The sequence below is a fragment of the Chroicocephalus ridibundus genome, chromosome 13 (genome assembly GCF_963924245.1).
Source record: "Chroicocephalus ridibundus chromosome 13, bChrRid1.1, whole genome shotgun sequence".
Taxonomy (NCBI): Eukaryota; Metazoa; Chordata; class Aves; order Charadriiformes; family Laridae; genus Chroicocephalus; species Chroicocephalus ridibundus.
The window spans coordinates 4757489-4777705 of NC_086296.1; the positions used below are offsets into that span (position 1 = coordinate 4757489).

Below are 20217 nucleotides of genomic sequence, written 5' to 3' on the forward strand. Positions count from 1 at the left end.
GAACGCGGAGGAGCCGGGCAGGGGCGCGGAGGGAGGCGCGGTTCCCGCTGCTGCAGTCTCCGCCTCACGCCGGCCCGGCCGGGCGCAGACGTTGTCCGCCCGCCCCGCCCCCTGCCAGCCGGGGAGGCGCCGCCGCCGCAGAGGAGGAGTGAGGAGGCGGCGGCGGCGGCAGGAGCTGCGCCCGGCGCTGGCGGCGGCCGTGGAAGGCGGTGGCGCGGAGCCGAAGGCGGCAGCGGTGAGGCCGCCGCTTGGGGCCGGCGAAGGGGCGGGCGGCGGTGTCTGAGGGCGGGGGGAGCCGCCGGCCGCCTCCCGCCTCGGGGCCTCCGCTTCCAGTCTGGGCGCCTCGGCGGGCGCCGCGCTGTGCCCGCGCCGGGGCCGTGAGGGCGGTGAGGAAGCGAGGCGACGCGGGGACGGTGCGGGGACGGGGAGCGGCCCTGTGTGGGGGGCTGAGGGGTCCCGAGCGGGGCGGGGGGCTGTGCCGGGAGGGGGCGATGCTGGGTTGGGTGGGGCGAGGCCACGCGGCCGCCCCCCCCCCGCCGCGGGAGCTGTTGGCCTCCGCCACACGTGCCGGTGCTTCCCCGCCGGCCTGCCCGGGCCGCGGTGACAGCAGCCGGTTTGGCTGGTTCCCGAGCCCTGTGCTCGGGTTTGCCGGGCTCATTCCGCTCTTGTACGGCTGCTCCCCCTCCCGCCGCCGTGACCCCGGTTGGACGGGGCCGGACGGGGCCTCCGTAAACTCGGAGGTGGCAGCGCCCTGGGGGGGCTCCCGGGGCTCGCCTCCCGCCGCGCAGGGCCCTCGGGGCGGGGAGAGGGTGTCGTCGTGGTTGGTGAGGAGCAGGGAGGGTCTGGAATGCGCTCGCTGCTCCGGTCTTGTCCTTAGAGGATGTAACGCCGAGCTTCGCGGCGGTGGTGGCTTGAGCGGGTGATTCCGGGGGGAAGGGGGCCGAGCACCTCCTGGTAAATGCCGACCTGCAGTTCCCGGCGTACTACGCCTATATGCTGGTATTTTACTGATTAACGATTTGGTTTATAATTCACCTCGCCTGTTCTTTCTGTTGGTTTTATGTCTGCTCCCCACGCTTGTGTTGTTTTCGGAGCCGGTGGTTTGCAGGTGAGCTGCTCGTGTGTCACCCCGCGGTTCCGGGTGGCTCAGCCAGAGCTTACTGCCATGTTTGTCGCCAGCGTTAGACCTGTGAGATCCCCGGGCAAAAGCTCATGGCCCCTCCTGCTTTCCGCTATATCACTATACCTAAGGCGATTTGGTGTTCTCTTTTCTGTGCCTCAGCTGTCATGGGGCACAAGGTAATTGTTGCTGTTACTCACACGTTAATGTGGCTGCTGCTGCATTAAAACCAGGAGTTAGTTTCCCCTTTCATTATAACATCTTTGTGTGTATCTTTTAAGACATGAAAATAAATAGAAGCAAACAAAAGTCAACACCACACACAGAAAAAAAATCTCTTCCAAACCATAGCATGGGGAAGAAAATTTAGTCTGTGACTGTATATGTTCATGACTCTGAAACGAAGGCCCTTTCCTCCCCACCCCTTCACTCACTCACCCACTGTGCTGGATGGGTAGGGTTTTATGGAAGTCCACAGGTTGCTTTGGGATCTTTGAGCAGAAAGATTTTAAGACATGTGATAGCTGTATTGACATGTCGGAAGAAGAAAGAAAAGAGGTACAAAAGAGGAAATGCCTTTATGCCACATGCTGCTTTGCGAAGAATTTTATTTAAAGAACAGAAGTACGCATATAATTCTGAAACTAGCAATGTTAGAGAGTGATTTTTCTGAAGTGTGTGCCTGTGTGCACCTGCTACAACATGTAACAAGACAGCAAATTAGATACTGCAGGGGAAAAGTAAATAACTTTCCCCCCTCTCCTTCCCCCTTAACAGCAGCATACCTTAGTCTAAGGAATGTGTAACTGTTCAGGTACTGACAAAACTTCTTCATTTACATACCGAAAGTAGAAGAACTGAAAAATGTGCAGAGGGTTATTAGTTCTTGGTTTAAAATGACAAGATTTAAGGGTTTTCTTCCTGTCTGTTCCTTATATGGACTAGATTTTCTATCTGTGCTAAAGTGCACTGAAGCTTTGTGTGTATTGAACAGGGAGGGGAGAGGGATGTGTTGGCTGAAGCAGAAAAGCTTGGAAATGTGATCTCAAATTTCCATATCTTTAGGGATGCAGAGGGAGATTTTATTTGGCCAAAAAAAAATTAGTTCTGTGTACTTTGTAGGGTTTCTTTTAAAGAGAGGATCTCAACTTTTTAGTGAGGGGCAGAAAAACAACTGTCTCTTATCCTCATCACAGAGGTGTCCTGTAGGAAGTAAATAACCTTTTTTCCTAATGTGATGGTACTGTAGGAAGGAACAGTGCTTATATATGCTGATTGCAGTGACTTTGTAGAGCTCCTGTAGATTTCCCAGGCTGTGTCTGTTTATAATCTTCTGAATGTGAATATCCAGGACAGCCTTTATTTACTTAGCTTGGGCAGATGGGATAATTCCTTTAGTGCTCCTCCTTTTATCCTTTTAGCCCTGTTAAAGTTTTTCTTGGGAGTGACTGAGAATATTTCAACGTAGATCTTCCTTCACAAGAGAGAGCGCGATCTGGCTTGCCAATATGATTTTTCAAAACTGCTTTTCTTTTTCTCTCCAAAACATTCAGGTCAAATGTTAACTCCGTATGTTGAATGCAAGTTTTCTAATGTTTGAACATGATGACCATGAATGAATGCAGCTCTTGTTTAATCTTTTGGCATTCTTTAGGGACTACTGGCTCTGCTGGCACGTATAAAAAGTAACGCACTGGAATCCTTATTGGACTGGCATGTTTAGAAATGCCTCAGATGGATGGTGTTTTGTTATTTAATGAAAGGCAATTATATACTGCATTAGCTGTAATCTCAGCTGCGCTCAGCTCGATGCCAGTTTCTGCTGGAGCAACCAGTCCGTTCTTCTTGACCTGCAGAACTGAAGCCAGCTCTGTCAGCAGCATGGTCCATGGTGATGTCAAACATCTATGGATGTGTCTGTTCTCTACACACATTTATTTTTGCAGATGATGCTGCACTTGCATGTTGTACAAACTCAGACAGAAGACTTTTGGGTGAATAGCACCATGTATTCTTTTAATTTATAAGACATGCCTTCATTCTACTGTTTCAAGGAGAAATGCCGTTAAAAGCCGTTCAGTTTTCCTGATTTTTATAATCTTAACTCTATATTTTTAGCTTATTTTGAGGGGAAACTTAGTATTTGATTGAGTTAGCTTACCTGACACACTCATTCTGCTTCTCTGCTTGTCAGCAGCATCCACTCAATCACAGCAATGTTTATCTAAGTTCTGTATTTGTACTTCTGCTTTATGCCAGCCGTATAGCAGTCATGGTGCTAATTTAAAAGGCTAAGAACATGGACGGCTAAAAAGGGATTGCTGACTTGATGTTTTCAAAGAGTGTGAAACACTTACAGTTTCACACAAGTCTATCAAAATTAAATCGTTACTCTAAAGAGCAGCATCTTTGTTTCGGCTGCTTCAGTTGTAACTGTGTTGGGGAGAAGCCCTGTGTCTTTGATTATATGCATTTGGTTTTGAGACAGACAGGAGGTGGTATTTTCCATCTCAAATTTTCATTTAAACGAGATCGTAAATAACTTGATGCTCTACTATTCCAAAATCATAATTGTTGTTGTGGACTGAATGCACTTAACTGAGGTGGCTGAAGTGCAGTATCATCATCAGAAGTCAGTGGGGACAGTCAAACAACTTACTCTTACTAACTTACTACTTCCAAAACAGAGGGCTTTAGGGAAAGGCGAGAATTTCCTTGGAAAAATGTAGGAAAAGTAGTAAGTATTCATAGTGGGCTTACCAGAAGAGGTGATAATTATGTACTTTCTTGGGTGAAAACTTTCTCTACTTCTCAATCCTTGACTCATTCTGTAGAGAATGATGTGTGCTTAGGAGGATCATGTGCTTTCTGATCTTTTAATAGACTATAGCAGTGACATTTTTATAACGCGTGTGTACAGCAGCAACTTGAAGTGTTAGAATTTGCATCATATTTTCTGTGATTATTTTTTTTAAGTTTTTTAACAGTTACCAGCTCTTCCTTATTAATTAAAGGTGGGAATATCTTAAAAAAATTGAACAGACTGTGTTTAGAAATAGCAACGTAGATTGAGGAAAAAATTACTCACAAATTGCTAGCCCAAAATAATTTTTTACTGTTACATTCATACTCTCTAATTTTTGTTTTGTATTCAGCAGTCTGTGTTTCCATGGTTTGTTGCTTTTTATTTTACTGAGGATCTTGAGGCATTTAGGAATCTGGATGAACATAGCGAGCTATAGAATGGTAAAATGGTGTTACTTAAAATGTCCTTGGTGCAGAATTTAAATCCATAATCAGAGCAGAAGCTTTAATGAATTACCTTCCTCAGAGCGTTGCTGTAATATCTGACTGATGATTTGAGGTCCTAAGCCTCTTACTATTTTTCATCTGAATCATCTTGTTCTTAGTTCAGTTTTAGTTATAGGCATTTACCGTGCCTTTTCCCTTTCCCAAGCATATGCAGAGAGAATCCTGTTTATCCAGTTTGCAGTGAATATTCTACATTTTCCAAGGTAGAAAACAGCCATGCGTCTTATTTACTAACTTAGCAATGTCACTAAAACCCTCTAATTTTCAGTGGATTTGCATCTCATAATGGTGGTCTCCTAACTGTATCATATTCAAATTTTATATTATCTCCAAACTCAGGAATTAGTTGCTCTGACCTAAAGTCATTGGGAGAAACTCAAGACTATTTGAACTCAAGTTTCCCTCTTACTGGTTGGCCTACTTCCATGAAACTTGTAAGAATATAATATTTGTTTTTAGAAATCTCCTGCCTTTTATTTTCTTTAGTTGAAATTACCCAGCAGGTTCAAAATCAAAGGAAAAATGCAGATTTGTATGCAGGCCTGGCTGCCATAAAAGCCCTGATGTTGAAAGATAATATAGAAGTCTTTGGTTCTGAATATGCTATGGATCTGTGAACTCACATGGAAAATAGTTCAAGTCATCTCCGTGATATAGAAATACAATGTCTACGATCTGTCTCAGTTAAGAAACAAATCTAAAGTTGCTGGTTGAGCTCTAGATCAGCCATGTCCTTAATGAGGGACAGCATTGTGGGATGTTTGGATCGATTCCCAAACAACAAATTCTGTTCTTCCCCAGTCCCGCTAAGTGTACAAGAAAGCAGGAGTGTCTTCAGAGTTCTTAAGGAAACAGAGATTCACTCTTTGAAGTTACAGAAAACCAGTAGCTATTTATGGGGATGTCCTTACGCTGTGGTGTGATGGTTGCTTGATAGTGGGATGAGTGATGACAAGGCATAGTGTTTGCGTTACAGTGTTGGGTCTGTTTTGAATATCCTCTGGTGTCTTTGTTTTCACTGAATGTACTAGTTGCTTCAGACTAAGTAGTGTTTATCTAAACAAATGCCCTCCAAAATAGAGTTGAAAGATTTTTCAGGATCTCTGCTAGTGATCGTATAGATATGATTCAGCTTGAGTAATTTGTCAGCCACTCTTTGTGTCAAGATCTGTTCATCAAATCAACGACACCGTCAAAAGAGCTGTGTCATACCAGTGGGCATACTTCCCAACTTATTGCAAGCTTTTGGGTTTGTATCTTTACGATGGCAAAAGCAAACTGTATTTGGAGTTAGACTTAAAGACATACTGAAACTTGCATGCAACAGTAATTTCCTGGAGTAATCCTGGTAGTGACTTTGAAGTCACTTCAGAAGAGCAAAGGATTGCTTTCATTCTGTTAATAGTTATGCCTAGTTAAAATAAACAGAGATGCACTTCTTCAAGAATCTGTCTCTTATAAAATTTGTATTTATGTTAAGAATACAATATGGGAAACTTGAGAAACACATGTTGGATGAGTGTTTGCCGTTGTGAAGGGTCTACCTCTCTAGAATTCATATGATGCTTATATTGGATTGGGCTGGAATGACCTGAAGTAGAATGTCATAAGAAGAACGATCCTATACAAGCTAGGGGACGTTCTTGCTTATTTTCTTATTAAATTTTTATTTCCTATACCAGTATCTGCAAACAACAGATTTGAAAGGTCTGGATTCCTTATTATTCATTTTTTTTTTCCACCTGATCAGCTGAATTTTAAATGCAAAATTTTTTCTACCTTTAAAAGTGAGGTACAAAATGCTGGTTTGATAGGCACATAGCAGCCCATGTATTTTGTTTCTGGCAGTAAGCAGAACATCTAGTAAGCCAAGTAAATAGCATCTGATGGCACTTAGTATGATAAACATTGAATTAAATGATGTGTATTAATTTGGTGTCTTTTCTTGTGGTAGTGACGTACCTGAAAAATATATTCAGATCATCACGTTACTTGGTTTATTGACATCAAAATCCATGGTTTCTGGGAGACAAAATAAAACTGAAGTCGTGTTTTTAAATGCTCCCTTTTTTCTAATTGCTGTGTGTTGAATGAGTAATCAAATGTAGACTCCCTTATTCTATTGAAATTTAAAGTTCTTAATTCTGTATAGTTTCTGTTTCTTGTATAAATTATTTCTTAAATTCTATTCATTTCAACTGAAATGATACCTGAAGATGCTTCTGTAATCCCACAGTCTCTAATCACTGAACAGTACGGTTGAATTCTTGAGCAACATTCAGATAATCAATTTGGTTTAACAGTGGCTATGCAGAGGCTGTTACATCAGTACCATAATAATTTGCTGTTTGTGATTTGCTTTGTTATCAAATGCCTGCAGTGCTTTCTGGCTTGTTTCAGTCTGAACTTGCTACTCATTCAGTAAATGCTTTGGAGCTGACAAAACACGCTGAATTTGCACGAAGTCATGAGCATTAGATTCAGAGAGAAGTTCATTTGCCGTTTCAGTAATTGGCTTCAATGGCTAAATGCAAAAAGACCTTGATGTGAATTCATAGCTCCAAAATGGTTGTATTTAAGTAGCAAATGGCTAGGAATACAAAGTGTGCTGCATCATTACAAGAGAAGTTCTGAAAAGTTAATGCATGAAGGCTTCCAAATCCATCTCTTTGGCTTAACTACTTGTAATCGTTACAGAGCTGACTTTGAAGCTTAGTGTGACATTTACAATGGATATTGTGTGCTGTGGAATTACTTCATTGTAGATGTAATGCAACGCTTGCAAAATGGTGATTCAGTCTTTATAGTTGCCCAATATGAAGCATCTGCAGTAGACCCAGAATGTGTCAGAGGAGTCATCACATCCAGGGGGAGATGCGTCTCATCTCGCAGGCTGGATGTGCTGACATTGCAGTTTTCCAAAACATGAGAAATCTGGCTGCATAATACGTAGCAGTGGAGGACTATACTGGTATTCCTCCTTGGAAAAAACCCAAGAAGGTAACAGTAGGAAATGCTATTTAGGGAGGGTGTGTGAACCTGTCTGCTTTCTGCAGTTTATCCCTCTGCCCTGTCTACCTCATCCAGAATAGTTTCAGTAAGGATGTTGGTGGGTACGTCCCAGTCTAGTCAGTTTGTGGGCCTGCTGTGGATGAATTAATCTCATTCTTATCTGAACCTTCCAGAAGTTGGTCTCTGTGATCTGGCACATTCTTGCAGAGAGAGAAATATTCTTCAAGAGCTAACAAGAAGCAAATAGCAGTGCAATGTGAAGGCACTTGTTTTGTTCAAAGCCAAAATGTGGTTGTATTTCTAAATAGTGTGTGAATTTCAAAAGCCTATAAATTCAACTAAAAGCATTATTTTAAGTGCTTTTGGAAATATACATACTCATTTTTTACAGAAATGGAACACCAGCCCAGGAGACTGCAAATACAACTTCTAGAGCTGTAATAAGAATTAGATATGAATCATACAGAAGATGCTTTAATGTTTTGAGATGGCAATAATTTTAGGAGTTGTAAGCCTTTTGTAACTGTGAAGGGTCGGAGCTTTTGGTGTAATTCATGGCCCAGAAGAGAAAAGTTTCTGGGTTCGAAATTCCAAGTTACTTTCTCTAAACCATTGTCAGGATATTTGAGGAATGATTCATGAGCTTTTGAAAGCTTAGCAATAGTGGTAGGAACATCAAGAGGACGAAACAGATATTTAAGAAATGCTGTTCAGGCTGCTATTTCAAACATAGTGCTTCTTGTGGGGAGTTTGTTTTTCTCCCAGGAAAGTGAAGTTACTGGATTGTGGTGGTCTCTGAAATGTATTTTCCATACCACTTTTCTACAGAAGGGGTTTTCTGATTTATTTTGTACGTGTTACATTTTCTTCATGGTATGGTCAGAATTTGTTTTCTAGATACGTACTAGTTGACTGTAGCAGGGATTACCTACGATCTTCTCTGGTTACAGATCCCTGTGAGATTTCCAGCAGAGTTATCTGTTCTACACAATCCTTCTAGAATGTTTACTCTGTATCTGTTAGTCTTAATGTTTATGTATTTTGCAAAGCACTGGTATGCTTAGCATAATTAACAAATTGAAGTGGTCTCTTTTTTGAGCTTAGAAATGTGTTGGCTCTGAAAGGCATTTTCCAACAGCTTTTAGTCTCTTAGTGGTGTTAGCTAAGTTTAATATTAATCTTTTAATTCGAAATATTTTTAAGAACTTGTGCGTGACCAATAGTGGATCATCATCGACTACAATAATTGTTTCATTTTATCATACAAATAAACCACAAGAGTAGCGTTCCAGCCTCAAAGTATGCTGCGCAGAGTCAGGCTGCGTGTGTCTGCAGAAGACAGAGATTATACAGTCTGTTTTGAGTCAATTCAAACATTATGCTGCTCTGTTCTAGAATGTCCTCTTTGTTTCGTACCACATGGACAGACAACTTGCTTTTCTCCATGGAAACACTGCATCTGTTCCATGGTAGTCGCAAGTAGTGATGTTAGCAAGCGTTTCTTCCTTAAATTGTCAAGTCATTGTTTCAAGTGTTTTATTAGAAACGTTTTACTTTAATGATGACGCTACCTGCCCCGAGGAAGGAGAGTGTGGGGATGGCAGCGTGCTTGTCAGATGTCAGCTAACAGTGGAGGGAGCTGAGGCTTTTTTTCCTGTTTCCTCATTTCATTGTTTTTTTAGTTCTTTTTGGAGTACTAGTTGTTGAAAATACAGTCTTGAAAGAAACGGTAGTGGATAACTGTTTTCTTTGCACTATAGGAATTCCTTTTTTGATGGTTGGGAAATATTCTGCTTTTAAATTCAGGGTTATGTGGTTACATTTTATTTATTTATTTTTAATGTCAACTTGCCAACAAAACTCATATCTATTATCAGATTAGTAGGATTTATTTTCCTAAACCAATGGTTCTCAAATGTTGCTTACAGATGGCTTTGATCTGTGCACTGCTTCTAGGTCTGTAAAAGGTAAATAAGAGGAATAAGGATATTGTGAATCAGCTAAAAGGTCCGATGCAAGGATTCACGTCTGCATTTGAAAAGTTGTAGTAGCCAGCACACACCAAAAAAATTGTAATTCATTTGAGAATGTAACGCATTTTCATATTGTATAAAATCAAATATTTCCCAGTGTTGGCACAAGTGTAAAGTTTGTGTTGAAAATCTTTTTTTTAATGCCCAATTATTGGTAGAAGGTGTGGCTTTCTGAGCACTTAGGTAGCATGTATCATCAGGCTCTTTCTGTGCATTTCCTTAGGTTCCAGATGTGACCTTTTGAAAAACGCACAGTTAATGTTATTGCCTGTTGGTTCTAAAGATCTTTTTCAGGAGAGCTGAGACCGATTTAGGGAAGGAAAGAGAACAAATGGAGCCAAGTAGCTGCTCTCTCTTGTGAGAACTAAAATGAGGTAATTGACATCTGGAGCCCGTTAGGAAATGCTGGAGTGCGTAATGCTTAGAATCACTTGATGCAAATTTACGGGCTTTCAGTGTTTTATGAATTATATTAGGAAATGCTACTATGAAGTTCCTGTCTATTTCTAAGACCAAAAGTTGCATTTTCACTATTGCAATAAGGCAGTAATTTACAAAAATATGCTGCCTATATTTTAGCAGTTTTTTTAAATTAAGCTACAATTTCAGCAACTCCGAAACCAGGGCACAAAGGATTGTGTTACTTCTGGCCTCGTTGAAGGCCTGTATATTGAGAAAAGCAAATGACACAGCAAATATATAACCCATGACTGCGAAGAGCAAGATTAAAATATGAATGAGTACCCTGAGCCAAGAAATGCAATATTAGAACATTCTAACTTTATGTTAAGCAGAGGTTTGTTAAACGTCTATTAATAAATAATTATTTGAAACTGGCAAAATGTAATTTTAAGGGGTAATTTGGTGTTTGTTTTCTTTTAACAGACCTGTCCTTGCACAATAGTAGATGGTTACTGCCTGTATGGTGCTGGAGTGCTCTTTGGGGGCAAAAAAAGAGGTAGTAGATGGAAAAGAGTGGTGGAATACAGTAGGACAGCTTCTAGCTTCCTGGTTTTAGGAGGCGATCTTCCTTAAGGGGGACTTGCCTTTGGCCCAGGTGAGGTTGTTGAATTTCCATAAATTTGGTGTTTGGCACTGACAGAGGAGACTGTAAACTAAAAAGCACTGACCTTGATACTTCTCGCATTTCTGTATTTGTACCAAATCCTTCTTTATTAGGTACAGTTTTTCTGTTTCATGGATTTTGATGGGTTGAGGAAAGTAATGGAGGTGTGTGTGGAGACCCTGATATTGGAGGGAATAGGGCCTGCAGCGTGAGGAGGGATAGGTAGGTGGCATGTGTATAAGAGAGAAAAGGAAGGCTCTTCAAGTCCTTCAAGAGCGAAGAGTAGTTTTAGAAGACTTTTAAATCAAAATATGAAGAAATATGATGCACTCGTATTTAGCAGGGAAGGCAGGTATGTAGTAGGACGGGAAAAAATCCACAGTGTTCCTGCTGTGTCCAAAGTGACATCTTACGTGATCCTCTAGTTGTTCTTCTGTATAACTGTGTGCCTCTCGGTTCTTTCACAGCTTAGTCATATTTTATGCCTATCCTTCTGCATTGATTTTAGAAAGCTAACTCTGCTTTCATGTTCATGAACATGAAAGCTCCCGCTTAAAAATTAATAGTAAACTGGCATATGCATCTTGCAAAAACAGGGGAGAAATTTTTTTCTTCAGTAGTCATAACTCTGCAGATGGGTGGGTGACATACTTCTGGCAATGCTAGAAAAATGTTCAGCAATCCTCACAGCGCTACTTCAGAGTTTTCATGGAGCATAACTTAAATTGTAGACAAACACCATACAGCCAAGGTGGTAATTAATGCTTTTTAGAGTATAACATTTTTTTCAGACTTCTTAGAAAATGGCTTGAATTTGGCATGGCCAATCCTGAAATAGCAGAAGAAATGTTTCACTTTGTTATTTAGGTTAGTTTCTTTTTTTTTTTTTTTTCCTCTCCCCCCCACCCCTGCCACAGTGAATTGATTTTTTAGGAGCACTAATGTTCTGGCTATTAATAATACACGAAGGATAAAACTTATCCTGGTAGGTAAAAGACATGGCTGGCTTCTCTCTTTACTCTTCCTTCCTGTAGCCTCTCCTGCAGTGGGGTTTGTTTTGCCCTTAAACCTGCCGTACGCCCCGTGTGGGCACCTGGGCACTGCTAATAGTGGCTTGGGGAAGTCTGGAGTTGGCCAGCGTTCTGCCTCTTCGTGTGTCCTGATGGGGGCCAAAACGCAGAGTGAAGGGCAGGACTGAGACCTGCTTTGCAGTTCTTGTTTGTCATGTTCTGAGCAAACAGTTGAGCAAACAGTCTATTGCTACATATCTGTTTCCCTTTATTTTTTTTCTTCGGGTGTTTGTTTAGATGTGTGCTTTGTTGTTTGTTTTTTTCAAGTGGGCATAACTATTCTGTCACTGCCTTTATATGTAGCACATATCCAAGCTGTGTTCATGCAGAACAGTTCATACTTTAGAAGATGGTGGGGAGACCAGTCACCTTACAGTTTGGCTTGAATTCACACTATAGAAAAAACAAAATAGATTTTTCATTATAGATGAAAGAGCCTTTCTAAAGCTTTTGTAATCGGAAGGAAGATGCCTTCTGTGGCAAAACCCTCATGACATAGTTCCCTGAAAAGCTTGTAGCTGGCTTCCAAGTCGGAGCAGCGCTCTATCCTAGCAACGTAGGGAAGAATCCCTCCTCCTCTTCCCAGAGGAGCGGAGCTGGGGCACTGTGCTGGGGACTGCGCGCCAGTGTATCTTGTGATCTAAAAGATCACATACAACTGAGGTGGATTTTTACTTGTTAGTTGTCATCATCTAACTCTGATCAGTCTTAATTTTTCAGTTCCAGTCCCTCTTAAAAACTTTATTCCTTTTATCCTGAAATTCCTGGTTCTCTTGATTTCTCGTGCAGTTAGTCCTCGAGTCGCAAGTTGTTTTTGCTGGGATATTGCGACACTTGAAAAATGTGACTGAAAACAGTAGGGCACGCAGACTGGTTATATCTATGCGTAATGTTAGTAATGCTGTTAAGGGCTTTGTTTTTCTTTCTTAAAATAGCCTTTTAGTTTAAAGCTCAAGATTAATACAGCAGCACTCAGTGAAGTGAGTTATTTTGATGTTTTAGGTTCAGACTTGGTGTCTTTTAATAGGAAATGGCCTTTAAAAGATGAAGGGTTGGAAATGCTGTCCTGGGAAATGCTTCTGATTGTTATTGTAAAGCATCTTTTACCATGCATTAATGCACAGACTGTGTGTATGCGTAGAAATCTCTTCTGCATGAGTTAAAATATTGATTTTTATTTCATGTCTAATATTTTTATATACAGGTTTATTCCAGAGGTGGAAAAACTAGAATAATATATTTTATCCATGTTTGGAAAAAGATAGTTGCTACAGGCGAAGAGGATTAACAGTGGTATTGCAAAAAGATGAGTATGTTAAAACCAAGTGGACTTAAGGCTCCTTCAAAGACCATCAAACATGGGGGTACATTGCTGAAAGCACCTGCAACTGTTGCAGCTGGTAAGGAACATTTAAATAATTTTTCCCTTATTCATGTTCTAACAAAAAGTATCTTGAAAGCTATGAGTATACGCTATTTTTACTATTTACACCAAGGTATTGGTGAAATGCTTGCATTTCTGATCTAACAAAAATTATGTGTACTACGTTCAAAAAATCTGAATATACTAATTGGATGTGATCAAGCAGTTTTTCTTGGAAAAAACTTGTCATGATGAAAATGATTGGGTAGTTTTTGAGGTAAGATTTGTAATCTTTACAAGATTTTTACCAAAACCTACGTTAAATTAATTCAGTGTCTCTGAATTATTGTATTCCCGAGATTACGGTGTTTTCATAAGTAAGAAACTTGGGAATGATGCTCTTCCTTTATAGAAATCATGCTTTTTCAAATGCTTGCTACATTGAAACTAAGCAATGGGGCTCTCTGGGATATTAGTATATTTTTTTCTATTGTGCTTGATTCCAGCTCCAGCAGAAAAAGCAGCTTCCAGTGAAAAGGCCTTGAGCACAACCGCTGCAGATGCACATGAGGAGTTTGTGGATGATTTCAGAGTTGGGGAGCGCGTTTGGGTCAATGGAAACAAACCTGGCTTTATTCAGTTCCTTGGTGAAACCCAGTTTGCTCCAGGACAGTGGGCAGGGATTGTTCTAGATGAACCAATTGGTAAGAATGACGGCTCTGTGGCTGGAGTTCGCTATTTCCAGTGTGAACCCTTGAGGGGAATATTTACAAGACCATCAAAATTGACAAGGAAAGTGCTGACAGAAGATGAAGCCAATGGTACACAGACAGCTCATGCTTCTAGAGCTACATCACCAACTTCCACATCAGCTGCTAGTATGGTGTCTTCGTCCACTGCTGCACTTCCCCCTTCAGGAATTCCGCAGAAAACTTCACCACTTGCTGCTAAGGAACATTCAACTCCTTCTCAAATTAGCAATCTTTCAAAAACTGCAAGTGAATCCATCTCAAATCTCTCTGAAGCCGGATCACTAAAGAAAGGAGAAAGGGAGCTCAAAATTGGAGATCGAGTTCTGGTAAGATTCACCTGCTGCCTCTGTGTCTGCTTTTCATTGATTAATAAACTGTAACTTTTCCTAATACTCAAAACTTTTCTACTGTTTCCTTGGTCAAAGTAATGTAAATTTATGTTTTAGCTTTCTTTTTGTCAAGTGTCTTCTGTAGCCATTTTGCATACTGTAGGAAGATCTTTGAATTACCAAGGTAAAATGTTTAATTTGGCAGTTTTTAATCTGTTGTGTTTTGCCAGGGCTTAAAAAAGACATTTGGTCTTGTAACAACATATTTGTAGTTTATCTTGCACTAACTTTCAAGAACTACAGTCATGCTAAATAAAAACCAAGCTTTTGAGATTTCCATGCAGCTATTCAAGGCTGTGTCTTTAGAAAGCTAACAGTTCAATAATTGATTGTTCCCCTGAGTAGTGTGATAGGCAGCAACAGAAGTAGTCACATAATGCCACTGATCACCCAGGAATTACGTGTTCTGTTGGTGACGTGCCATGTTACTTGGCTGCCCTTCCTAAATTCAGAACCATAAATGCTTCTGCTGATGTATCATTTCACTCTTTTAAAAGGGGGTTAAGTTTTGTTAGTTTAAACATTTTTCAAAAAAATAATTATGCTGTATACCTTTTGTGTTTGGATCAGTGTAATAGACCATGGGTCATTTTTGATAACTGATTGACATACAGACAAAGAAAAGTGGGAAACTGCCTTGAAACACTAGCATTTGCTTGAAAAGGTAGTAGAAAGCTGGTGATACACTGTTTATGTTGTATTCTTTATTTAAAGGCTATGTATGTAGACTTCAAATATAACCAGAGTGATACTTGTATGTCCACCAGATCTCAATCAGCGATCTGATTTTAGGTTTTAACTACTTGAATGTGTCATTAAGCTTGAAGAATTGTTTTACTGTTATTTTGATACAATCCCTTCTTATTTACAATATAACTTCTAAAATCTCCATTAGGTATAAACAAGGACAGGAATGAATGCTTTGGCATAAAAAGTATTTCTGGGGTTACTGTAAGAATGTTCTGTAGAAAAAATCTCATGGATTTTATTATTTGTCCTGCACTGTCCCCCTGCCCCCCATGATTCTGCAGTGAAGGTGGATTATTATTTTATTTATCTATCTATCTATTTATTTATTTATTTGAGGAAGAATTTGATTTTTATTTCTGCATAAGGTGACCTTAAGACCTAGGGCCAAGTTGAAGACAGTGTGAAGGAAACTAAGGTGAAGTGAGGGCAGGGTTTGGCTGACAGCTCGAGTTGGGCTGAGATGTGTTTTCTTGGAGTGGCAATGGAAACAAAGATTTACCATTTATCCCTAGCTATTTTTGTCAGAGACTAGAGCCCTGTCATCTTCCAGTCAGTGTTGGGTTTTTAACCACTTCTTTGCCTTTTTTCTGAAGGAGCTTTGTGAGATCTTCTGCGATGTCCTCTTTGGGTGGGAAAATCCTCTGATGCCTATGAAGGCATCGCTCTAACTTTCCTGTATCTTATTACTGCAAATTACAGAAGCATATCCTAAGTGCCACAGTTTGATAGCAATAAGGTCCCAAATTCTGTTTAAGTACGACAGATTAAACTTAGTCTACTTCCTCTGTTTGCCCTAAGTCTTCCTGTTGAATCATCAAATTGTAGTTTGAGGGTTTGGGGCGATTCCTAGCACAGCATGTCAGTGATGCATATCTGTAATTTATATGCTGGTATAAGACAGTGTATGCGCAGGAATATGGATGTTAAATGGACAGGATTCTTGTCTGCTGGTTTTTAACCCTTTTGGGTGCCGTGCTAATTTTTTGTAATAGATCCCAGACTCTGCTGATGTCATGTCTAATAATAATTCAGATCGAAATATCTTAAATCACCAGGTTAGTGCAAATAATAGTAAACTTGGCTGAATAATCCATTCATCTGTGAATGCTATTTTTTTTTTTTCTCTGCCACTGAACCCCTGTCTGACACTATAGATTGTAGAATCGAGCTATTACTGAGTAATAGCTGTAAACTCTCCTCAGAGCCTACAGCTGGCACTGGTTGTTGTGGAAGACCTGTCTGTCACTTAGGGTAGCTTGCCTAGCCATTCCTTCTCCATCAAAGGTACAAATGCAACTGAACTGCTCCACGTCCTTTGTTTTTTATTTATACTGACAGCAGTACCTTCTCAGTAATACGTAACGCAAGAGGGTGAAAGGCTTGATGGAATTTAAGTCCCGCTTCAGCACAGAATTTCCCCTCTAAGTGTCAATGTAGCGTCATAGGCCTGAGATAGGCTCCAGTCTGACTATACCATTGCACAACTCTAGCGACTAAATGCTGCCCATATTTATCGGTTCTTGCAGTTTAGACTGACTGCTATTGACTACTGTGTGAAGGTTCTTAGTAATAGCAATGCTGTGATGATTATGGGTATACGGGGAAAACAACTGCTAGGAATTGTGCCTTGAAAACGGTGAGCCTCCAGCAGCGCAGAATTGCAGTTCAGTGGAAGAATGAATTCGCGATAGACAAAAGCTCATTTGGGAGTCGTATTAAAATGCTTCACTGGAAAAGTATGTCCTTAAGGGCAGATTCCTAGATGGGTAAGACATAGCTCGTCAGCTAAGATGACATTCCAGAATGGACTTCAGATGTGGCTCAACTTTGTTGATCTTGGTGTGTGATCTTAGGGTGTGGAGTGTTACACTGGAATATTTCAATCTGTTAAATTTTTCCCTCTAACTTTTATTTTCAAACGTATTTAATAGAAGTTACCTCGATTTGATCTGTTCAATTTTTTTATTTTTTTTTTTTATTCTTGGCAACTGACTGGTTTTGGATGATACCTTCAATGAAAAAGGCAAAATCATACATCTTTTTTTCTGCCCAGTCTGGGTTATCAAGAAACAAGAGGCCATTCTGACAACTGTTTACGTGACAGAGAAATGCATTTACCAATTCACATCTCAACTGGGCTTCTTTTTTGCATTACACTAATGTAAATTTGCAGAATTTTGTTGAACCTGAAATGTTGGGTTCAAAGCATTTCAGGCTTGACAAACCGACGTTTCCCAACAGCTAAGCTTTGTTTGAACGTTTTTCGGTTCCTACTGGGATGTTAGTACTATTCTGCTACATGAAAAGAAGCTGTAAACTCTTCACGGTTGCTTCTGCATTCTGTCACAGCAAACTACTGCAGCAGATGTTCGTAGCCAGTGGTGTTGGGATGAGGTGGTTGATTACAGGCTGATAAAAAAACCTTGAAGAGGTGATTAAAGCTGTAGCGCGTGGTCTGTTTTCTTCTGTGTAGATAGCAAAAAATATCTTAAACTTATTTTCTTACTTGTTTGATCTCTTAATTGTTTCACCAGTCTTTTGTGCACTTAAAGTTAGAATGCTCTAATGCTCTATGGTCCCATGTGTAGAGTCCACCCAAACTTCTACAGGACAGTTGATGTCCTTAAAAAATACATAGATTTAGTAAGAAAGGAAAGCTTCCAATGTGTGTATTTATTCCTGATTTATTTGGATACAAAGACAGGTGCCCTACAGGATCTTTCCTTAATTCAGATAAAATTAGGACAAGTAGTGGTTAAATACAAACTAAGGGTTTGGGACACTCATTCAAATGCTCATCCAGAAGAAAGAAATTCCACTGCAAAAAACACCTGGAGTTGTGAGGTGATTGACTCTCAAATGCAGGCTTGCTTAGGGTACCTCATGTGAGGTTGTGCTGGACTGTGCAGTGGATGTGGAGATGACGAGGGGCAGTTTCGACTGGACGTTAGGAAGCGTTTCTGTACCAAGAGGGTGGTCAAACACTGGAACAGGCTTCCCAGAGAGGTGGTCAATGCCCAAAGCCTGTCAGTTACGTGGTATGTCAACTGAGTTGTGTTCCTGTGGGTGACTCCAGAAAAATACTTGTAGTAGATTTGCTGCAACAGTCAGCTACGACTTTTTTTCTTCCCCCCCGCCCCGTCTCAATTTGAAAAAGACATGTTCCAGGCCGTTAAATCAGGTTGTAAACATCAGAAGAATAGCTCATGGTAGACATCGATGTCCATAAGGGAAATAGAATAACATGGAGAAAGTCACATTGTCCCTTTTTATTAAAAGTTCTCTTTCTTGAGCTTCTGGAGGAGTCAAAGCAAATCAAAAGCAAATCAAACAAAGTGAAGTCAATACATATACCCCAAAAAGGATATTCCAGTGCAAAAGGAGAGGCCCTTTAGATTTTTGTATTTATTCTTTCTCAAAGGCGATTAGGTTAAAACAGCACACAAGCCCTCTGCTGTTTTGGAAATCTCCGATAAGAAGTCTGTCTCCCTCAAATCCCCGTGTATCTGAGCCATATTCAGCAAGCATGTACTTAATTGCCTAGTTGACTTGGAGCTGAGCAGTAATTTTCCTCTTGCTAACAAGTATTTGGAAATATTTCATGTTAATATGTAGAAATGTTGAAAATACAGAGCGATAAGGTACATATTTAAAAGAATTGTGGTTTCTGATATGTAACTACTTATTATTCAGCTTTTCATTTGTTGCATTGAGGTATAACTTTTACTGGAAAAAATAATATAGCTAAACCAAAGAAAAAGTTATTAACATAAAGAGTAATTCAAATAGTTCTGTATTAACCATCATTTCCGTTCTTAATATCTGAAGTATGTTCTGGAATCTGGACGTGATTTAGTTGTTAGAGCGAGGACATTAACTCCGGGCAGCCTGATCTCATTTGGGGATTGCTGAGAAGTAGGGAACGTTGATGTGACAATCTGCGCTGCCTTCATTGCCCTCGTCCAGCCTTTTCTGGGTTAATGACAGAGTGCAAGGCCTTTAACGCAAGTGTAGTTAATTTGCCTGCTGAAAATTAGGCGTTTGAGCGTTTTGAACCCTGTGTGAATAAGAATTCCTATGCAAAAAGCAATCCAGTGGAAGTGTTGTCGCTGGGTACTCAACCAGATGGGGGAAGAATAACTGAAAACTAATTCAGAAAACAAATTACTTTCAGGCTAAGCCAGTTTCTGTTTCCTGTTTGAGTTACAGCCAGGGAACCTGTTTGCCCTGGTATTGCAAACATGCTACAATTTCTTAAGAGTCCAATGCAAAGTTGATTTAAAAAACAAACAAACAAACAAAACCCCCTGAACTAACCAACCAAGCAAACCCAACTTGTTGAAATGAAAAGGGGAAACCTGCTTTGTGTGACAACCGTTACACCTACCAAAAGTTGAAGCAGCTTTGAGAGCATCTTGGGCTTTTTCCTGGAGGGACCAGATGCTGTATTTTAAATAAATAAATAAAAATCTTATCAACCTAAGGGGCCTTAGCCTTCTCAAGGGATTAAAGTGCTTTCATTCATTTAACCGGTTACAGCTTCTTCACGGTCTGCCAAATCTGATGCTTCTGGAGCTGATCTGTAAAGCTGTAACTTGGGCCTCCGTCCATATGTTCACAAAAGGTTACAAACTAGATTTACAGGCAGATGCTGATGTGGCCTTTCTGCAAAGTTATTCTCTGTGCGTGAATAACGTCTCATTTCTTCTTATGCTCTGTTTTACGCTGCTCGCTGTAAGTTATTTCTTGCTTTGTTATTTCTTACTAAGTTCTTTAGTGATGTAATAGACAAAGACTGATGGGAGATTATTGTCAGATTTGTTTCCACCCATGTAACCTATCTTCAAGTAAACATGACGTAAGTCTGTCAGCTGATTAAATTCCAGGGCTCTTAAAAGCAACAAAGGGGAAAAGAAACTTCACGTGTAGAGAGCAGTTTCTCCCTTTAGAAATAATCCTGCGTTGTGGTATTTTTAAGTTTTCCATTTTGTAGTTTCTATAACATTCTGAATAGAAAATGCACTTCTGAGTTTAGTCTATTTAAAAATCCATAATAGTCAGTATTTAACTCTTAGAAAAATAGTATTAAGGGTTAGAAAATTGTTAGAAAAACAGTATTTAACTGTTAGAAAATTCATTGGCATTGTTACAGTTAAAGCAATGCAAAAATATCTTGCCACAATGCATATGAGGTTAGAAAAGGAAGAAAAATTTGGAAGTTGAGAGCATGGACCAGTGTGCTCCGCTGGGGCTTTCCCTCTCCTGAGCCTCCCGCTTCGTAACTGCAAACGTACCACGGTGTTTAACTGCTTGGTCGCGCTTTTGCTTTATCCTTAAGCTGAGTTGACTG

General features: G+C 40.4%; 1 protein-coding gene across 11 annotated transcripts in view; it reads left to right on the plus strand.

The window, feature by feature from the left end:
• The first annotated feature begins 125 nt into the window (after positions 1-125).
• The window catches only part of CLIP1 (CAP-Gly domain containing linker protein 1), a 73041-nt gene continuing 52949 nt past the window's right edge, over positions 126-20217 (plus strand). For 4 of the 11 annotated variants that reach the window (XM_063351559.1, XM_063351562.1, XM_063351563.1 and 1 more), the window contains exons 1-3: positions 250-386; positions 12818-13013; positions 13483-14054. In XM_063351559.1, coding sequence (XP_063207629.1) covers positions 12920-13013; positions 13483-14054 — 666 coding nt within the window. In that variant the 5' untranslated portion in view covers positions 250-386; positions 12818-12919. The other 7 variants (XM_063351566.1, XM_063351567.1, XM_063351569.1 and 4 more) reach the window with 4 other exon arrangements.